This window comes from Azolla caroliniana, unplaced genomic scaffold (genome assembly GCF_043228905.1).
Source record: "Azolla caroliniana isolate FFs.n. ecotype wild unplaced genomic scaffold, voAzoCaro1.0.p SCAF_11, whole genome shotgun sequence".
In the NCBI taxonomy this organism is placed as follows: domain Eukaryota; kingdom Viridiplantae; phylum Streptophyta; class Polypodiopsida; order Salviniales; family Salviniaceae; genus Azolla; species Azolla caroliniana.
The window spans coordinates 20,454,866-20,475,991 of NW_028230446.1; the positions used below are offsets into that span (position 1 = coordinate 20,454,866).

The 21,126-nt window shown below is 36.2% G+C and overlaps 1 protein-coding gene across 5 annotated transcripts; it reads right to left on the reverse strand.

Moving 5' to 3' along the window:
- Positions 1-5,420: 5,420 nt before the first annotated feature.
- Positions 5,421-19,241, reverse strand: LOC147858432 (F-box protein At3g58530-like). 5 transcript variants are annotated; one of them, XR_015530412.1, is made up of 13 exons: positions 19,061-19,241; positions 16,128-16,187; positions 9,786-9,872; positions 9,592-9,704; positions 7,696-7,771; positions 7,557-7,627; positions 7,347-7,433; positions 7,196-7,268; positions 7,014-7,084; positions 6,832-6,900; positions 6,638-6,743; positions 6,441-6,561; positions 5,421-5,692 (listed from the first exon to the last, which is right to left on the reverse strand). XR_015530412.1 is itself a non-coding variant. In XM_087326626.1 (12 exons), the coding sequence occupies exons 1-12, from the start codon at positions 19,199-19,201 to the stop codon at positions 6,496-6,498; spliced, it is 1,020 nt and encodes a 339-aa protein (XP_087182752.1). In that variant the 5' UTR covers positions 19,202-19,241; the 3' UTR covers positions 6,370-6,495. The 5 variants fall into 5 exon arrangements, 1 of the variants encoding a protein (XP_087182752.1); XR_015530414.1 differs by lacking the exon at positions 5,421-5,692 and adding an exon at positions 5,737-5,936 and having other exon boundaries at positions 6,662-6,743; XR_015530411.1 differs by lacking the exon at positions 5,421-5,692 and adding an exon at positions 5,741-5,936.
- Positions 19,242-21,126: the final 1,885 nt, after the last annotated feature.

The following is a 21,126-nucleotide window of genomic DNA, read 5'->3' on the forward strand; positions in this document are numbered from 1 at the left end:
ACTCACATGTACGCAACTTTATAAGGTTAGATAAGCTTTTATTATAGAGTTCTCATGTTCTTGAAATCTTGGATATGAAAAGAGTTTGCAACATAAATCATCCATTACAAATAGTTGTGCCCCTTCCAATAGTTTATATTCGTTATTATATTAATGTCAATATATAAAATTTTATACAATATCAACATTCCTACTTAATTTATACCTAGGAAATACCTACATGATTTCCATGTAGTAACCAATTTTATTTTCGAAATTGATGAGTTCTTTATGACAAACTTCAACCAATACATGTCGTGATCATACGCGAGATGAAAACTGCATGATCTATGCATTTCATCTATACATGATGGGCTCATTTATCTATCAATACATACTTTTAGGCACAAAATAAAATTAAAAAAGATACAAAATTCTAGCAAGGAGGGCCCGACCTAGTATATTGCTCAACATTGTGAACTGACTTGAGAGGTGTGCATTTGGTTTGTGCATACATAACCACCATGCTTTTTTATTTTAATACATGGCTTCTCACTGTGTATGATGCTCCTTGTTTTCACTGATTTTGTGAATGCTATTGAATGTCGACATCGAAAGTAATGCGATCATTCCTTTTATTTGGTTTCTTTGTCGGTTTAAGTTGTCAAACAATTAGTGTGTACCTACACTTAGCTCATATGATGCTTAGTGTTAGATCTATCTTTTTCTTCGTCACGTTGCTAAAGTGTAATATTCAAGTAATCACAATGATGAGAGAGACAGAGTGTGTGTGTGTGTGTGAGAGAGAGAGAGAGAGAGAACCAGTACTTGATTAATTTGGAATACAAGTCCAATAAAATATGCCTGCTCTTTTTCGCGTAGCTACATTAAGTTGGCACATTGAAGAGCAAGTAGGATTCCTTCCACGTTGTCGGTTGGAGATTTAAAGATGTAAAAAGGAACACACTACGTACATGTTCACTATATGGACAATATAATGACACCATGAAAGATCCCATTCAGCTACCATGGTCATTCAAATATCATTTACTCAAGCCTTGTATCTTTTTGTCATATTTCAGTTGCTACGTGAAATCATAGTTCTCGAAGTTTCTAATATGAAGAAAACAAAGGGAAAATGTATCCATTGTCCAACTGGGCACAATTCATTAAATGTCAAGGTTTTTTAGCACGTTACAAAATTGTCTCATTGAAACCATATCAGTGTAGCTTTTCTATGCATGGTAAAGCTATTTGTGTGGGAAAGGAAACAGAGAACCATAAACATGAAGCACATCATGATGGTATTTCAAGACAATGAAGGAAATATATATTGTTTGATTGAATGTATTTTGTGCAAAAATAAAGTCCCATTTATTGATAATAAAGGACCATGAAGAAATAGAGTAAGCTATGGAATCCAATCTTTGGGATATATATATTTGAAAATGAGTGGACACTCTCAAATCCATTGGAGTTCATGGACATTGTAATGGGATTGAATTCTGATCTAGTGGCAACTTGAATTTACTTTATGAAACTATGTTCCATAGCCCAAAATGTAGAAGTTCAGACACAAAATTCTTGTTTCACTAGTTGTAACGACTTATGTTGCATTGATTGTGGATATTTGTAAAGGCACATGTCTCTTGTGATTGACTGAGAACTCATATTCAAACAAAGAATATATTCAAAATCTAGGGAATCAAATTGTTGTAACGTTTATCACATAAATCAAGAATCCTTGTGATCAAGAGGCCACATAGGGAATTCGATATAAACCCGAATATTAGGTAGTAATTAAATCTAGAACAACATCTCTTTCGGTGATGAACATTGAGATTGATGCTAACACTTACCTTTCGTCCTTTCTCGGATGATCTATACTTGTTGAGATGGAAAATATTATAGACTATTTGTATATTGGCTTTGGCCACTTTAATTTTAATACCAATGGAGGATATTTTTTATGGAAAAAAAAAAACCCGAATATTAGGCATGTAGGGAAGTTCACACTCTTAGAAGAAGCTTAAGGAATTGATGACAACATTGAACAACGAAGTATTCAAAGGTGAGTGAGTTTATTAAACACCAACAAAACATGAGAACGTCTACAACCCATTGAACGTTGACAATCCCTCATGTGCATGATAAAATATCATCACACAAACATAATATTAGCTATTTGCATCATGTCTCCATTGTTGTTTGATATATTTATGCCCTTAAATGATTAGATTATACTTTTGTCTCCATTTATATACGGAGCAATCTATAGTTTTCATATGTTTAATTTAAATCACCTTAGAACCACAAAAGGAAGTTACGATTTTAATTTATATTCAATGTCTTATTTTATTTTATAGCTTCCGGCTAGACAAAAATTACATGCTACGCTATTTGTTTCGTTTAACAATCTTTAAATAAAGAGATTGAACCTAGGTGACGTCAAAAGACAATAAACAAACATAAATTTAATGGAACGACTACGTAGAGTTTGAAGTAGGGCTTTAGATAAACATTTAGATCAACAATGATCTTCAAACAAAGTTTATTGCTTTCCCAACAAGTTTTAGGACATCCAAAATGTTGGACGAAAATGCCATATGATTAGATTTTGAATTGGTAAATCATTTGACGCTTTTAAATATCAAAAGCATTGGAATTTCTCTCTAGAATATGCGTCCACAAAAGTTTGTAAAATTTTTCAATGGTGCTCATTTTGCTACTTCGAACCTTTTGTAAAAGTTTGACACGCCCCTCATTCTTTGGCTTTTTTGTGCCAAAAACTCTCGTACTACGCAAAATAGTGGACCACATTTATACATCTAGGTATTTAGATAGATGGATTGATACATAATTCACACTAAACTAAGAGAGAACATGTGAACTCAAATGACTATAGTTGACTTAATCAAGCTTAAAGAGACAATTTACAAACATAAAATTGATATAATGATTCTTAGGAATTCAAAGGATAAGTTGTTTCCACATTACATGTATATGGAGATTGTAACTTGCACTCTTACTTTGTTAATACATAGATATGTCTATGATAATAACACAAATGAATGTTCAAGCAAGTAATGGGAAAAAAACTTGTGCTCGAGACGACCATTGTTGGAGCTAGGAATTGGCAATGGTTCAATTTCAGCTTAACCGGTTTGGCATACTCCAAACCAAACCGGTTAAGCCTTAACCGGTTTGGGAGTTTTCAAACTCCAACCAAACCAACTCCTAAACTGGTTAAACATATCAAAACTAAGTAATCCTTAAGCAGTTTGGGAACCAATTTAGCCCAAAATGGTTCGGTTCGGCTTGAGGCATCCCAAACCGAGCTCAAGCCTAAACCGAACCTAAGTGCTAAACCGCCAAACCATTTTAAACGGTTTAAAATCATGTCGTAGTCACTCAAATACTGTACCAAAAAAGATACAACACGAGAGTAATGCTTTTATACATAATTTACGGGACTTTAGATTCAATCTCCACGAATTCAATCTATCAATTTATTGCTAACATTTGTTCCTAACTTCTTAAAATTTAACATATAAACATGATTAAAACGAATAACAATTGCTCCTAGTCATGTAGTTAGCTATGAAGGAAGCTAGTTATGGAGCTAGTATAAAGCGCCATGGTCATGCATTTACCATTCAGGTGTTGTATATGACTCTCTTTAATCTCCTTCTAGCAAAGAATGTGCCCCTTTGTTGGAGTTCAAATCCTCTATTAAAGACATTTCACATTTGATTAGCCTACAACAGGTACTCTGTCAAACTAAATTGGAAGAAAAAGCAACGGAAGAGGTTTAAAGTTCTAAGGATTATGAAATTAGAAAACATAGCTCAAACTAGTAAGGTTTTTCCATAACCAAGGTTTCAATTCTATCTAAAATGAGGTCTCTCTTTGCCTACATAAGGTCTCCTCAAAGAGACTACCTTTTCTCCATATCTACAAGAGTAAAATGTGAAATGAGGTTTCAATAGGCTACAAGAGTAAGTTAGATTGCAAGTCTTCCAAGGCTTGCAGTTTGCCTCTTAATAAACCCTAAACCCTAAACCCTCTTAACACATTACACATTCAAAGCATTACAAGCAAATTGGAAAAATCAGAACTAACAGTAGAATTTGCTGCAAATAGTAGTGAACAGAAAGACTCACAAGAATGTTTCTATTAATAACCACGTATTGCCGCATTATCCTATGCTCTCTCATGGTCATGCAAAACATGAATGCTTCCACAGTAGGATCAGAAAGTACATTTAATCCTTCCCTACTCAAGAGAAGCAGTTATGCCCAATAAGCCAGATTCTCTTCTCCTCGAGGGTTAGAGGAAGTCAAATTTGTTTGTTTAAGGTACAAAATATTATTTGTTCACTTGCCCAGACGTGCCCATGGCACTAGTTGAGATGTGACCATTTTTCTTCACTTGGGGGGATTATGTGAGAGAGGATGATGATGATAATGATAATCATCATGCCAACCACAGTTATAATGAATGTGATTCATACTACAAAACTATTTGCTATAAAAGAAAAAAAGCATTCCAAGGGTTACACTTCCTGTTCACCTAGAATCACCTAGACATGGCTTCCTTCTCTTCCACCCTTTATCTTACAAGAATAACAAATAATTTTGAAATGGTTGTGTTATCTAAAATAGTAATGCACTAGACTGTGTTAACATCAAACTTTATATCTATAGCTATGTTTGCAAGCTTCTCTTTTCATTTCTTGATTGATTGTATGCCTAATTAGTTTCTTGAGGACAAATTTATAACTTTCATGACACAAGCATGCTATTAGATGTCTTGTCAACACCACAATGTTTTCGACCCACAACAATGTCATGAACATGGATTTTTAATGCAACCGAAAAAACTCTAAACATACTTCAAATTTAGGAATAAATGATATCTACAACAAAATATCCAACTCAATTGCCAATCATGATTAAATGTTTATCATTTCCACTATCAAAGTGTTTCTTATGACTAATCCATTTCAATTGCCAATGCAAGTTGAAATCCCCAAAAGATGTGCACTTATTATGTGTTGTTTTCGATTAACCCATCACAATTACTATCACAATGGAAGAAATCCAACGTTTAGAAAAGTGCACATCTAATGCTTACAATTAAGCCAATTCAATTACAAGTACAAGTCAAGAAATTGAAGTTCCAAAAAGGTAGCGTCAATAATTATAATTTTCTATTTTTACCCTTGCTAAGAATGACTACTTGTCAACAATCAAACCTTCACATTAAGTCATTGTCTCATCTCTACCAAATCATATTGTGAATTCATATAGTTAATGTAAACCTCCTTTTCACTTAACATTTACCACTTACCAACACAATTCTATTGTGATGCCAAAATATTTTTTAGAAGCATTCAGAAATATATCAATCTGAAATATATCTTCTAAGAGTAGCCTAATTATTTCTTATAAACAATGAAGTTCATCTGACATCATTCATATATAATTAAACAAAAGGGGCAATCAAAGGATTAGCAGATCCAATATATAGGAATTTTGTTTTCGAATTACAGAGCTCCAATTAAAATAGCACATTTCGCAACACAAGGTATGCGCAATTTAAGACATCAAAAACAACCTACAATTGTTTTCTAAATGTGCTATTTTATATTGAGATTTTCTGAATGTCTTTCTTTCACCACCTACATGCTAAAGAAAAAGTGTTGAGCCACCTGACAATATAGGTTCCTTCTTGCTACCTTCATTAGCAAGACATATCTAAGTACATTCCTCAATGCGTCCTAGTTTATATATTTTTTATATGTTTATCTCTTCCATAAAATCATCAAGACATGTGTCATAACCATCATGGAAAAGTCGATTGAAACACCTTCTCAAATGTTAACTTCCCAAAAATAATGACAAAGAAGACGTGGACGCACATGTATATAAATCCACTTCACCAAACACTATCATCTGCAAGAAGAAAAACATGACTAAATCACCATCAACATCATCGACACCACCACCATCACCATGCTCACGATAGATAAGACATTTCATGCCAATGCATAGGTTAACTGTTAAAGCATTCAATTCCCAGGTTTTACTATCACTCGTACACATCATCACATTACTTTACAAGAAAAGGAAATTTTCACACCCTAGAGGCTTACAAAAATGAATCATTTTCACTACCTCATAACTTTCCTAATGGAGTTGCAGACAGTACCCTCATCATGGTATTCTTGTTCAGAAAACGCTTGTTTGATTATGTTTACAAAAAAAGGAACATGGTGCAAATGTTTGTGCAGACTGCAAAACTCTTTCTTTGGTTGATTGATTGGATATGAATATTCACACGACTGAATATTTGTATGATCTTTAACTTTGCAAATACAATGGAAATAATGCATTCTAAGATTACATTCTGCAAAAAAATAATTACATGAAATTCCAAAACCAAATTAATTCCATTACCTCTCTCAATGCTGCTTGAAGGTGACTTGCACTACAGAGGCGCTATAAGTGTAAGCTAACTATGAACATGAAAGCATCGAAGATGTGGGAAAAGTTTGAGAAGGTCCACCTTCGATCGCTTCTGCATAAATTTTACGTTATTGAAGACATTGGTACACATAGCACATATAAAGTTAGTTCAGGAAAAGATAGTTTACTCTGATATTTGCACATCCATTTACATCTAGCGTTGTAAGTGTTGCAGAGCATGTGGAAGAAAGGCTTTTAAGTGTTTCATCGGTGACCCCGAGCAAGCCATGCAAGCTATGTATCCAAAATTATACCCAGAGAGCATAAACAAGGCATTTCTTTAGTGAAAGAAAGATTATCATACAATGAACTTATTGAATACCTTAAAAATTGAAGGTTGTAACAAGCCTCATTGATTGCCTTGATGCCACGATCTGTCACCTTCACACACCTTTCATCAGACGCACAGGTAATCATTACAACTCAAAAGGATTACAATGGATTAGCACCAAATGCACTATTTTCTTTAATATATATGATATGAAAAAATTGATGTGAATATACCATGTGAAGTTCAAGGACTGAAGAACTTTACATCTTGCCAAGCCTTGAGAAAGACCATCATCTGTTAAATTCTGCATTGGTAATGCCACTAGGTTTGGAACTTGAACTTGACTAGGTTTGGAAATGATATGCACTCATTAGCTAGAGGAGTACAACAAGTATGCTATGAAACGAAGTCTTACCTGAGCTCCACAAAGATCTAATATTTTTAAATCTTGCAAGTTTCCAAGCCTTGCATATGACTTGTCTGTTAAACTGCAAACTGGCCTTAGCATAATTACTGAAATGAAGAGGAAAGCAAAGCCACAAAACAGAAACTTGGCTACTTCTCACCTAGAAAGAGCATACAAATAAAGCTCTGATATGCCTTTACAAGATTCCAAAACCCTCATCAATCCATCATCTGTAAGTCTCACACATCTACAAGACTCAAAACCAAAAAAGATCTCAAAATTTCTTTGTGATGCACATAGAAGTGCATTGAATCTCAGTAAATAGTATCACATTGTGAAGTTCAAAACACAAGTTTGACAAAACACAAACCTAGTCAAGTTCAAGCTCTCCAACTTCGAAGAATGAGTGCATATCATTTCCAAACTTCTATCAGTGACTCCCTACATAGATGGAAGTATGAGTACATAATGCTGATTTAGTAAATAATAATAAAATGAACCAAACACACCTTACATCCACTAAGATTCAATACTCTTAGCTCTTTGCAATGCTTTAATAAAGCTTCAACTCCATTGTCAGTGATCCTGACACCATTCAATAAGCAAATACACGACTCTCTTTTTATCCTATTGGGGCTATAATGTACTAGACTAGTCTGCATAATCTCTCTTTTTATCAACTCATAGACCACCAATTAGCACAATTTACTAGTTGATTTTATGCAAGGTCACATGCACATTCAGTTATCAAGCTGGAACCTCCCAAATCCCTCCCTGTATATATTGTATATATGGTGTTGTAATAATGAAAGAAATATAAAATATAAAATATACCCGCATTATGGTGTGCCTGACAAAAGGTGTCACGACAATACAAGAAAAAATCCTGCAACTATTAGCAACAAAAAGTGAAAGAATATATATTATAGTAGAACTAAGAAGACAAAGTCACCATGTATACCTTGAGAAAAGACACACCAGGCATAAAGTGAAGGGAATTCTTTAAGTTCAAGCTGAGAAGCATATGGTCACAGGTAGAAAGGGATGTGTCAGATACTATAGGTTCTTTTGCAAAAACTTCTCAGGCAAGCCTAAAGAGCTCCACCATAGCTGAGTGCAGCTCTATTACAGATAAATCGGCCACATCTACTCGGCCTCTTCAATCCAAGATGATTTACTCCCTAGAAAAGTTCCTCAGGCAGCAGGATATATTGTACGCAATCTCATGCATTAAGATCATTATCATGGTTCTTTAGCAAAATTAGAGATTTTATTTTTGTTCTAGGATAGATCATTTTAAATTCATCCATATTTGTCATAATGATTTGTCTCATCAGCCTTGTTTCTTTCCATATGCCTTGCTCTCTATCCTTGTGCCACTTCATGGGTCTGGCTGAAAACCTAATCTCAATCTCAAGGTGATGGGATGAGAGAATGAGATGTCTAACGAGAACTCTCTTGCAGGACATATAAGGCTATGAGCTAGAAAATGACAACACACCTAACCCAGCGAGATTATGAGGTCTGATCAGTACTGAACAAAATTTGACTCATTTATATTCAAAAGTATGCTACACCAAATCAAACCATTTCGCCTCCATCAAAGTAGAAAATAAATGAAATTTGCGCTTACAATCTCAGAGCCGTTTCTGTGCAGCTACGAAAGACCTTAATAGAAATTGCACCAGTACTTAGACTGTGTGGATCAATTTGGTGTTCAGATGACTGATGGACATCTCCTATGGTGGACATATCAATACCAGACATCTGTGGATCAACTTAGAGTTCAGATGATTGATGTCCATATCCTATGGAGGATACGTCATCATGCTCCTACATTCTGCAATGATCACAGACAAAATTAACTGTCCCAAGTGGCACTATCGAAATCTATCAGTAAGTTAGCCCAACATTTTCAAGTTCCATACTGAGTATGCACTCAACCATGAGCATAGGCAAAGTTTAGGGATGTTGTTGGACCCACATGTTGAGTTTTCATAGCAGCTAGAATACCACCATAATGACATAGGAAGGATGTGATCCTCAAAGAAATATGAAAGAGTAATCAATAATCACAGCAAGGATAAGATTAGCATCCCGTTAAGATCAGATATATGCCATGTATGTTATTGTACTGATTCATTTATATATTTAAGAGGGAGATAGAGATAGATAGATAGATCGATCGATAGATGGATATCATTTTAACACCCACAGGAGACCGATTGCGATCTACGAGACAGGACCTAGCTCATCGCGAGGAACATGGGTTCTCTCAATTTTATGACTGTGATACTATGGTGTAAACCATCAAGCCACCAGCCAGAGAGAGAGGTGAGAACATTTTAAGCCTACTGCTGTTTGTGAGTTACTGTAATAAATTGATTCTACATACACATACAAACCTCAAATTCCAATATATTGAAAAGGAGTTGAGCTTCGGACAGAATTTTGCTACTATCTGCATTCCCATATCAGTGATGCCTTGGCATGCATTCAAATTTATCCTTCTTATCTCCTGCAAAATATGCATTCACAGTCCCAATTCAACCTCCTTACCATCATATATAGAAACAAACTTTTATGAAATTATTGATACCTTCTTGCCATCCAAACATTGCAAGTCATTGTCCTCTAATCCTTGAGCAAATTCAAGATTGATCTCCTCCACAAGTTTGAATTGTGGCTAAAAAGAGTTAATATATCCTTGATTTATAAAATGATTATAATTCTTAAAAATCATTATCCATTAAATAGCCATCATGTGAATGTGCTAGTGGTGTGAATCTGACAAGGTCTGTCTTGAGGTTGCCATCTCTTCTATAATCCTGGTTGGCTGCTTTTCACCCTTTCAGCAGAAAAGTTTATGTCAGGTTATAGCCTGAGCACTGGACTGGCATACTTTGCAGTGTAGTTTGGAACACACAAAACGCTTTATCTGGTGGAAATGAAGGTTATTCACAACAATGTGCAGATGAAGTGGTACTTATATTTTCTATAGACTTTTCTGGAGATAACTGACTAATTACAATAAATCAGATTTTTGGTTTTGGAGATACAGTCGAAACAAATTCTGATTGCACAGCAACTGCAGCAACCAGTTTTTATCACAGCAAAATAAGTTTTCAGCACAGCACAGTAACTCTTCTCTATTTCTTTCAGCCTATTTCTTACACTATTCTTCAATATTATATTGCTTTAGTAGATATTGGTGAACATAACCACCACATACTACAATATCTCATCCATATTTCTTGTTTTTGCAATGGCTGAGCAAACTAATATCTTTTATATCGTTAATGTTGATGACAATCGCATGGTCCTAACTATCCTATGTGGCCGTGTACTAGTAGCAAAGCAATTATGGGACATTGTCATTGGATCTGATGAACGTCCAACTTCAAGTTCTTCTCCAAACTCTCCCTCCCCTTCAGGATCAACTGACGCAAATAATACTTCAAGCTCCACTCAACAATCCATTGCTTCACAACTTAAGTGGGATGGTAAGGATGCTCAAGCCCATGCTCTCATTACATTATCAATCAAACGACATATTGTTCCACATATCCGATATTGCACGACCTCAAAAATTGCTTGGGATGTGTTAAAAAACCTATATGCTCAAAGGAATGAACCAAGTGTTGTTATGTTTAAGCGGCAACTTGAAGAGACAATGATACAAGAAGGTGAATCTATGGACGCATTCTTAACAAAAATCAAGGACTTCAAGGAACAACTACTCAACATTGATGATGTGATTTCAGACAAGCAGTTACTTTCTAAAGTTCTTGCCATGCTTCCGGATTCATATCAAGTTTTGCCACTACAATAAGGCTTCTTAAAATAGGTAAAGAGAGCTTCGGTTTTGATGAGCTAATCTCCCTTCTCTTACAGGAATCTCAATCTCGAGCAAATCAGGATGTTCTTAATAGTGGTGATCAAGCTTTTATTACCTCTTCCAAGTTCAAAGCCCAACAAAGATGAAAACAAAATAACCTTCCTTCTAAAGGCAATGATGCCTCGACTTTCCATGATGAGAAGATAAAGAAAAGGTGCAATTATTGTCATAAACCAGGCCATAAAATTAGAGAATGTCGAAAAAGGAAAGCTAGTGAAGAAAGAAAGATATATTAACGTCTTTTAAGAGGCCAAAATGGCCTATAAGACCAAATAAGATATTACATCTTGAGTGTTGTCTCGTCTTTGAGAACAAATCAAAATAAAATAAATACTACACAATAAATATAAAAGTAAATAAGATAAAAAGAGAAGAAACGAGGGAATCTGGTTTTTGGCACATGTGAGATTCTCAAGTTAGGTATATTGTAGCTTTTGTCTTCGAAAGATCTCTAGCAAGGTGAAGAAAAGAAGAAACAATCTAGTCTTAATGTTACCACCTCTATTGGTATGAAGGTAGAAGCACACATTGCTCAACATGAGTGGGCATTCTCAATACATTCAATTTATGATCCCTCAAAGGATGACGTATGCTTATCGGTAAGTGAGTCTACGGATGCTTGGTATTTTGATAGTGGTGTTTCTAAACACACTTGAAGATGCTTATCATAAGGCAGGCACCGCTACTTGTGCCAATAATGCTTCTTACATCATAAAAGGCATTAGTCAAGTTCATATTACAGCCGTCAATGGAGATGTAGTCACCTTGAACAATGTTCTCTATGTCCCTAGCATAAAGAAAAACCTTCTTTCTATTTCCGCCATTGCTATGCATGGATACCCTATCCATTTTCTCTATGACAAATGCACAGTACATGATTGTACAAAGGGCGATATCATTGTCATAATAGGTAGTTTGTTCAACAACCTTTACCAGCTTGACATATATCAAAAATTGGATGACCAAAATCCATTAGCAATGAATGCCCAAACACAAAGCAATTCTGAACTATGGCATGCTCAGTTCGGCCATTTAAATTTCAGCAGCCTTGCACAGCTTAGCAAGCATGATATGGGATGCAATCTTCCTTCCATTCATGTTCCATCTAATCATGTTTGTGAAGGCTGTGTTCTAGGAAAGATGCATAGGTTTTCATTTCCAAAAGATGCAAATGTTTTGGCAACACACAAGCTTCAACTTGTACATAGTGATGTATGCAGCCCAATGAGAACACCATCAATTCGAGGTTATCTCATTCTCTTACATTCATTGATGATGCTACCTGACACACTTGGGTATATCCTTTGAAGGAGAAATCCAATGTCTTTTCATGCTTCAAAGAATTCTTACACCTTGCTGAAAAATCTTAGCGGTCACAAACTCATTACTCTTCGCACCGACAGAGAGGGTGAGTACATGTCTCAAGAGTTCAATGCTTTCTTGAAAGACAGAGGTATTATCCATCAATGCACCACTCCATACAAACCACAACAAAATGGAAAGAATAGATCTCTCATGGAGATGGCAAGAATAGATCTCTCATGGAGATGGCAAGATGCATGCTCAACGGTAACTTACCTCACAAGTTTTGGTTGGACATTGTAATGTGCGCAAACTATGTTTTAAATAGATGCCCCACAAAAGCAATAAAAACTATCACTCCATATGAGGCTTGGACTAGTCACAAGACAAATGTTGGTCACATGAGAATATTTGGAAGCTTGGCCTATGCATTTGTGCCACCACAGCAGCGCCATAAACTTCAAGACAAAGCAACAAAATGCATCTTTGTTGGCTACATCAAAGAAAGCAAAGGTTATCAGTTGTTTCAGCCCACTACCTATAAGTTCATCATCAGCCGGGATGTGATATTTGCTGAAAATTCAACTCAACCACTTGTGGATTGCTCCAAAGAGCCAGTTCTTGATCAACCAAATGCATTTAAGACTTTGTTACCATTGCTCCAAAATATTGTGTTTGAAGGTGATCGACTAACCCAAGCTCATGGAGGTAAAGTGCAGGTTTTGCTTCAGCAAGAACATGCTCCAAACAGAGATATAGAGCAGCCAAACAATGCTCAAATTGATCTCTTGCAACAGCCCAATGTGGTTGAAAATGAGCAACCAAACATTGTTGATAATAATGTTGATTTACAGGTCATTAACCCACATGATGTTGACATGGAATTGGAGGAAGAACAAGCCTCTTCTCAACAAGCAAGAACAGTTCATGGCTGATTAACACCCTTATGGACAGCAAACTCAAGTTTCCTCTTTAGGGTAAAACCCGGTCAACTATCAGCAAGCTGAACTGCATATGTGCATCATGCTCTTATCGTTGAAATTTGTCATGAGGAACCACTCTCTCTTAAGGATGCATTTGCATATGACCATTGGGTTGAAGCCATGAAATCAGAACTTAGGTCCATCTACAAGAACCGCACTTGGGAGTTATGTGATCTACCTAAAGGTAGAAAAGGAATTGCCACCAAGTGGATTTACAAAGGCAAGCGTAATGCGGATGGAAGCATTGATCATTTTAAAGCAAGACTTGTAGCAAAAGAATGTTCCCGAAAAGAAGGGATAGACTATGACGAAACCTTCACCCCCACTTCAATGATGACTACAATCAGAGCTACAGTTGTTGCAACCGCAATTAAGGGATGGAAGGTTCACCAATTAGACATTAAAACCAACTTCTTAGATGGAGATTTAGAAGAAGAGGTTTATGTAGCTCAACCTCCAGGTTTTGTCATTAAAGGAGCAAACACTAAAGTTTGCACGTTACATAGAGCTTTGCAAGACTTGAAGCCAGCACCCCGAGAGTGGAATGCAAAGATACATGCTCATCTTCTTCAACTTGGTTTTGTGAACAGCCCAACCGAAAGCACTCTCTATGTCCGAAAGGTTGGAGGAAAATTACCAATTGTTGTGCTTTATGTTGATGATTTGCTAATCACAAGACCTAATGAGCATGAAATTGCAGATTTCAAAGTTGAATCCTGATCTTAGTAAAATATTCGAACTTACAGATCTTGGTCATCTCCATTACTACCTCAGCATTCAATTTATTACTATTGAGGGGGGCATTTTCTTGAGTCAACGAAAGTACATTGAGAAGCTCCTACAACGATTTAGGTTTGAAGAATGCAAGCCGATCTCCACGCTTGTAGAAGCTAGATTCAAATTCTCATATCAAGACAAAGGAGAACCAACTAACGTACTCTTATACCAGCAAGATGTAGGTTGTTTGATATTTTTGTGCAACACGTGGCCTGAGATTCAATATGTTGTTTCGCAATTAAGCAGGTTTATGCACAGCCCTGGAACAACGCATTGGCAAGCAGCCAAGCGAGTTTTTTGTTACCTCAAAGGCACTATGGATTTCAGCCTCTTCAATGGAGAAAGCAATTCATCTCCTTTAACTGCCTTCACTGATAGTGATTGGGGTGGCTGCCATGACACTCATCTCTCACATAGTGGCAATTGTTTCATGATCGACAATTCCTGTGTTTCCTGGCTCAGCAAGAAGCAGCCAACAGTGGCAATATCAAGTTGTGCAGCTGAATATAGAGCAGCATTCAGCACTACAGTAGAGTGTGTTTGGCTCAAGAGATTATTGTCTGATTTGTCACTTGAGCAACCATCTCCTACTTGTATATTTACAGATAGTCAGAGTGCCTTTGCTATTGCAAGAAATCCCGTCTTCCATGCACGAACAAAACACATTGAGGTGCACTATCATTATGTGAGGGATCAGTTCCATGCTAAAGAGATAAACTTGGTCTATGTACCAACTCATGAAAATGTTGCAGAAATTTTCACCAAGGCTCTATCAAGAGAAAAGTTTGAATATTTTCACAAGGAATTGGGCATTCTTCCAACACATGGATATTGACAACAATGAAATTCACACCATTCACTTCAGGGGGGTTTGTTACACTTAATATGTATCCTATGAAAGTTTTTGTGTGAACATAGTTAAAATAGTGGGAACCTAGTTAAGTAATTGTTGGGTGTGAACATACTTAGAATAGTATGAACCTAGTTAAGTAATTGTTGGGTGTGAACATACTTAGAATAGTATGAACCTAGTTAAGTAACTAATAGGTGTGAATATAGTTAGAATAGTGTGAACCTAATTAAGTGACCATTGGGTTTCCACCTACCTATAGATACTAGTTATATAAACCATTCTACATCTTTGCAATAAGAGCTCGTTTTTCCTAATCTACTGATATTTCCTTAAGTCTTCTAAGTGATCTTGTTGAGTGAGAGTTAGTCTAAGATCCCTACATTTTCTACAACTGTTTCAAGGTTATAAATTTGGTAGATTTATTTATTATTAGCCTCTACAGCCTTCAGCCATGTTTTGCATGGATCCAAAATTTGGCCTTTGTGAACAATATAGATATCTGCTAATCAGCTGTACTATGGTTAGGCTATTTTTGACACATATCACACACATGTTTAAGTTTTCATTCAGGCAATATTGACATTTTGTCTATATCTCAGAATATAAAAACGCATATTTATGACCTCTTCTTTAAATGTTTCTACTTTGAAAACAGAATAGTGACGAATTGGTCATTCCATTGTAAACCTTTTTTGTGAGTTTTCACCTTGAATTTTCATTTTCCACCAATAATAAAATATGTTACGAAAATATGGTAGTGTGTGCATGCATATGCTACTTTGAGAAAGAGATGGAACTGGATGCAAGAAACTGAGAAAGACACACAGAAACATATATAAATTACATGATGAAGAACACGAACAAAATCAAGCCACATTCCGGCTGGAAGATGAGTAGGCTATTATTAGAGGAAGAAGAATAAGTAAAGATTCACAAAGAAATGCTGAGGTTGAGGCAGAATGGATAAAATGACAGATGGTGCCCTAAAGATAGGATTGCCTTGTATTTTGGGCCGTCCTTTATTTACAAGAACCATCAGCTAAATTTTGAAACATTGTTGGGAAGCTGCTCTAAGCTGATTCAAAGAAAAGAAATAAAACAGAAATAGATGCACACAAAAAAGCATACCAGAGCAATGGCTGCAGCTAGGCGTTCCCCTACCCTGGTGGTACCACGTAGATCGAGAACCTGACATAAGACCCTCTCTCTCTCTCTCTCTCTCTCTCTCTCTCTCTCTCTCTCTCTCTCTCTCTCTCCCTCCCTCTATATATATATATATATATATTATTTTATTTTTGTTTTTTTTTTTATTCATTTATATATATATATATATGTATATGAGCCTAGACTTCAAGCAGGTTTGGAATAGTTATATGTTTGAGATTAATGTTATTCAATGCTATGGTGGTCCAAGTGTTGCTTCTCACTTCGTGCATTGAATGAAATATAGAGAATCCAAAAAACATTCTTACGTAGGCAATTAGGCAAGAGAGAGAGAGAGAGAGGGCGAGAGAGGCTTAAGCTTTAGTACTCTGGAGTATAACAATAAAGAACCCTGGCGAAAGGTTGATCATTTCAACTTTATACAGTCCCAATTGGAGGAACTATAAAGTTAAAATGATCAACCTTTCACTGGGGTTCTTTATTGTTATACTCCAGAGTACTGACACTTAAGCCTCTCTCTCTCTCTCTCTCTCTCTCTCTCTCTCTCTCTCTCTCTCTCTCTCTCTCTCCTTAATCATTTTCTTTATCCCAAGTTATAAGTCAAATTGTTGTGATTAACTTAAGCTTGTAAATTAAAGCTTGGACTAATGGAAGATTAGCCATGTTGCTGGTTTCTCGCCTTGTTGCTCTTCAATCAAGTGCTCGGATTGTGGCAACATCTTACAAAAGTTTAGTATCTATTTAATCATGTGATGGTGAATCAGTCATAAGTAGGATTAGTGTTTGTTTAGTGGTTAGCTTACACGTTAGTAGCTCAAGAGTGTTGAACTCACTCTCACCCATCTCGCCAACCAAAGGGTAGACGGTGGTACATTTCCACAGACCGGCTCAGGGTGGTTTTCAAGAAAAATACACGAGTAAGAAGTAGCTTTCAGCGAAAACACCAAAAGACATCATGGTTTCATCCTATTACCTCCACTTTCACTGCATACAACGATGTTGAGAAGTTTATCCACTGCCTTATATTGCAGTACGAACACTTGCACTCGCCCCTATCTCAAACAAATATTCAATAGGACCTTGGTAGAGGTTCTTCCCAACACATGGATTATGCATACGATTGGTCTCCCCATATGTCATGAGAGGCCCTCCAGCTAGAGAACTATCAGACTATCCTGATAGGCCACATAATTGCCAAATCTTATCAAGCAATGCTTGAAGCAAAACTCAAAACTTTCGCCAAGCTCAAATATCTATACAAGCCCTTGGCCAAGCAGGACTTGGAAGAGTCTTATTTACCATTGACCACATCTTTCCATTATGTTGCTTGGTGAACCAAGCAAATGTATAAAAAACTATCATATTGATGCTTTATATGTTTTCGCAAGCCTATTATATGAGCAAGTGTTGGAAAGAGTTGGGTGTCGACTAGAGATTGAAGCAAGAAGACCAATTTTCATACCTAGAGCCAAAAGATTTTGCAAACTATGTGAAGGAGCAATCAAGAACGAGGAACATTTTGCGTGCAAGCACCCAGCTCACAAGCATATATACAGAAGTATGCAACCCTCTATGAAGACTTCAACCTCATTTGACAAATGATGGAGAAGGCAAACCCACAACACTTTGGCCAAATCTAGCTCAAGCTTTGAATGCATAATCAAACCTAAGGTTAGCACATGGTATGCAACGGCCATCATGAATCACTTACTTCTTCCATAGGCCCACATCTTTGCTAACATGCCTAAGAGTCATCATAGAGCGCACAAAGGAATGCTGATGACAATGGAGACCACGAGTACCAGGATATGGCACATGGGCCATACCATTACAAGATCACGGAGATCATCACTCTCCATGTCCAATCCACACATGGACACCGAGATATACTTGATAAACCTCATCATGCGATCGCTCTACCGCACCAATCAACGTCAAATAAGATATCTCCTCACCACTACTCAACTCATACATAATAGTTATGCACGTTATGCTTAAAAATCATATCCAAAATCATTCGCCACATAGATTACAATCATTCTAATTTATTTTTAGGAAACTTGGACACATTATACTAAATATGTTGCACCTACCTACAAAATCATATTCTTCATTGAATAGGGAAACCACACACATCAATACATGTCAGAGCCCGTCTTGTTGTTTGCCATCCGAGCTATTACTTCCACATATATTATTAGCTCATACTCACTACAATGTGAGACATAACGGTGGAGCACAAGTGATGAGAGTAGTCAATTGTGCAAGCTTTGCCGCAACCAATTTGGGGAGTTCTTTTGCCTTTGATCACATTCAACTATGCTTTCCGCACATCTTCGACCAAACCCAATCCTTGCAATAATTTCCCTCACAAACATTGTGTATGCTCTCAATTGTGACATTCATTAGTAACATTCTTGAACATCGAGAATCACTATTCATTTTCACATGTATTACATGAAAATGTATTATATTTTTGGTCTTGTAGGTCATATTTGACCTCAGAAGACGATAATAAAATTTATCTGCATCTGTAGATATATTTGTGTATAATATTAGAGAGAGGTATGTGTGTGTGTCTTTGGTACATACCTCACAAAATGGATTATGGGTTTCAATGTCTCTAACATTCCATTCGTGTTTTAAGTGATGACACTCCCAAGTGCATTGTTTCTCAGCTTTTCGGGGTACTTATATCATAACATTTGAATGACGTACCAAATAATGGTTCATCAAATGCATTACTTTCCAAGATGCCACAGAGGAATGTACAGGTTGCATGCATGAACTTCTAGTCTCCGATGGACGACTTTAACGACTGAGCTATAGACATATGGGCTGTTCATCTCTCTCTCTTTCTCTTTCTCTCTATCTTTCTCTCTCTCTAGCATACATACCTTCCAAAGCGGTTCGTGGGAAAGAAGGAATCTCCGAGAAAACGTGTTGACGGAAGAAAGCACGCAGGCATCCCTCTGAGAGGTTTTAGAACTGATGATGGTGAACACCTGTGGCGCCACGACTGAGCTCCAGTGGTCCATCTCTCTTTCTCTCTCTCTCTCTCTCTCTCTCTCTCTCTCTCAGTCCGATGCTTTGTCTTTTTTAAGTGGGAAAATGGTTAGAATGCCCCTCCAATCTTTACATAATTCCCAAACTACCCTCGCTCACACATGTTTCTCAAAACACTTGAGATACCCCTCAAAATTCTAAACTTGCCAATTACAATTCCCTCTTCGGTTTCCCTCTCTTCTCTTTCCCCACTTCGTTTGCAATTTCTCAATAGAATCTCCAATTATCTCCCGGTATAATTTTGTGAGAGACTAGAGAAATTTGTAAGCATAGAGACAAACTATTTCTCTCTTGATTAGACACAAATTGCAAATAATTTGGAAATATACAAGTGGTATCTTGAGAATTGCATAAAAGTATTCAAGGTATTTTTTGTTAAATTCCTCTTCTTTTGGCCATTTAAATTAGTTTAGTTCTATAAGAACATCTCGATAGAATAATGCATGATCGTAGTATCAAAATATAACTTAATCGATTGAGTCTTGCAATGTATGGGCTCGTTAAAAACAACACACAATAAGAAGAAGAAAAAGGTTTAATCTAGACGTGTTATGCATTTTATTTGCAAATTAGAATTGTCGTGATTTCTTTCAATTACATCCTTATATTTGGACATATTATGAGAGACCATCAATCTCTCACTCTAATGATGAAGAGGTATTTTTTCTTAATTCCCTAAAAGCAATAGAGGTTTTGGTGCACAACAACCTCATTATTCATTTGATGAGATCATTACAATACCATGAAAAGCAAAATCCCCTCGTGGCAATTTGACCTTTGTTAACCAACAACCCTTTAAAACGGGAAAAAAACATACAGAAAATACATTAGATATCTTTCTTAGGTCCATGTCTAAACAAATAAATTCAATGTATATCCATTGATGCACTACAAACACACGAGCCATGCAACATACAACATACAATTTTGAATCTACACTTATACCAAAGTTAGTGATATTATGTGTATCTCGTTACATGTGGTACTACGTGAATGACAAATAAGATATCAAATATTATACTATTCAGTCATTTGCAAGGCCCCTACTCAAAACCGAAATGAGTTGGCATGGGGGTTCAAACATGTTCCAATTTGATATTATTTTTGCATCCACAAAGGGATTACCTCTCACCCCAAATATTACTCTTTAAGCTCAACTATATCAAATACCTCTCTCCATTCTCCTCTAACGTTACAAACTACGCATGCTAGATGGATCTATCTTTATCATGATGCTAGAATTATAGTTATGTCACTTGTATGACTTAGATAAAAATAGGTAGCATAACCAACAATTGCGTACATTTCATGCAAATAAAATTAACTAGATGAATTGAATACGCAATTACTAAAGCATTAATGTGTGTTTGATGTAGGTATAAATCGGCAAAAGACATGCATTAATGTAGGTTGTAGCCTTTTCGAGGACTTCAAATGAAATATGCATGAGCAGTTGGTTGACATTAAAAATGTTGCACAACTTTTTCCATGCGGTTATGTGTCATTAAAAGCTACTCAATAACAATGAATGAAGAAATTCACAATAAAGACCGTAGAAACAATGGCTACGTAGCCCGTTACAAGCAATCTCAAAGTTGTACTTGTTACTCGCATATCATTCAATAAAAAAATGTAGTGTTGATCTAACATCAACCTATGTGTATTTGCAAGTGTTTGTATGTTGTGTAAATTAGTGATGCTTAAGTTTAGAAGTGCTTCTCTCTCATAACAACACATCACTTAGGTTCTTTACTACCTTGATTTATGTTTTTATACTATTGTATTTTATATGTCATGGGAGGTATCATTCGTTTCCTTTCATGACACGAAGGATAAGGTGAGTTTGTTGACCTGGAATCTTATCGTGACTCATACTTTCTATGGTAGCTTTCAAAAG

Excerpts from the sequence above, each read along its gene's own strand:
- LOC147858432 (XM_087326626.1), bottom strand. The coding sequence starts at position 19,201 with ATGGACCACTGGAGCTCAGTCGTGGCGCCACAGGTGTTCACCATCATC. Across the intron at positions 7,085-7,195 it reads TAGATCTTTGTGGAGCTCAG|AATTTAACAGATGATGGTCT; the intron begins GTAAGACTTCGT and ends TTACCAATGCAG. Across the intron at positions 6,744-6,831 it reads TACAACCTTCAATTTTTAAG|CTTGCATGGCTTGCTCGGGG; the intron begins GTATTCAATAAG and ends TTGGATACATAG.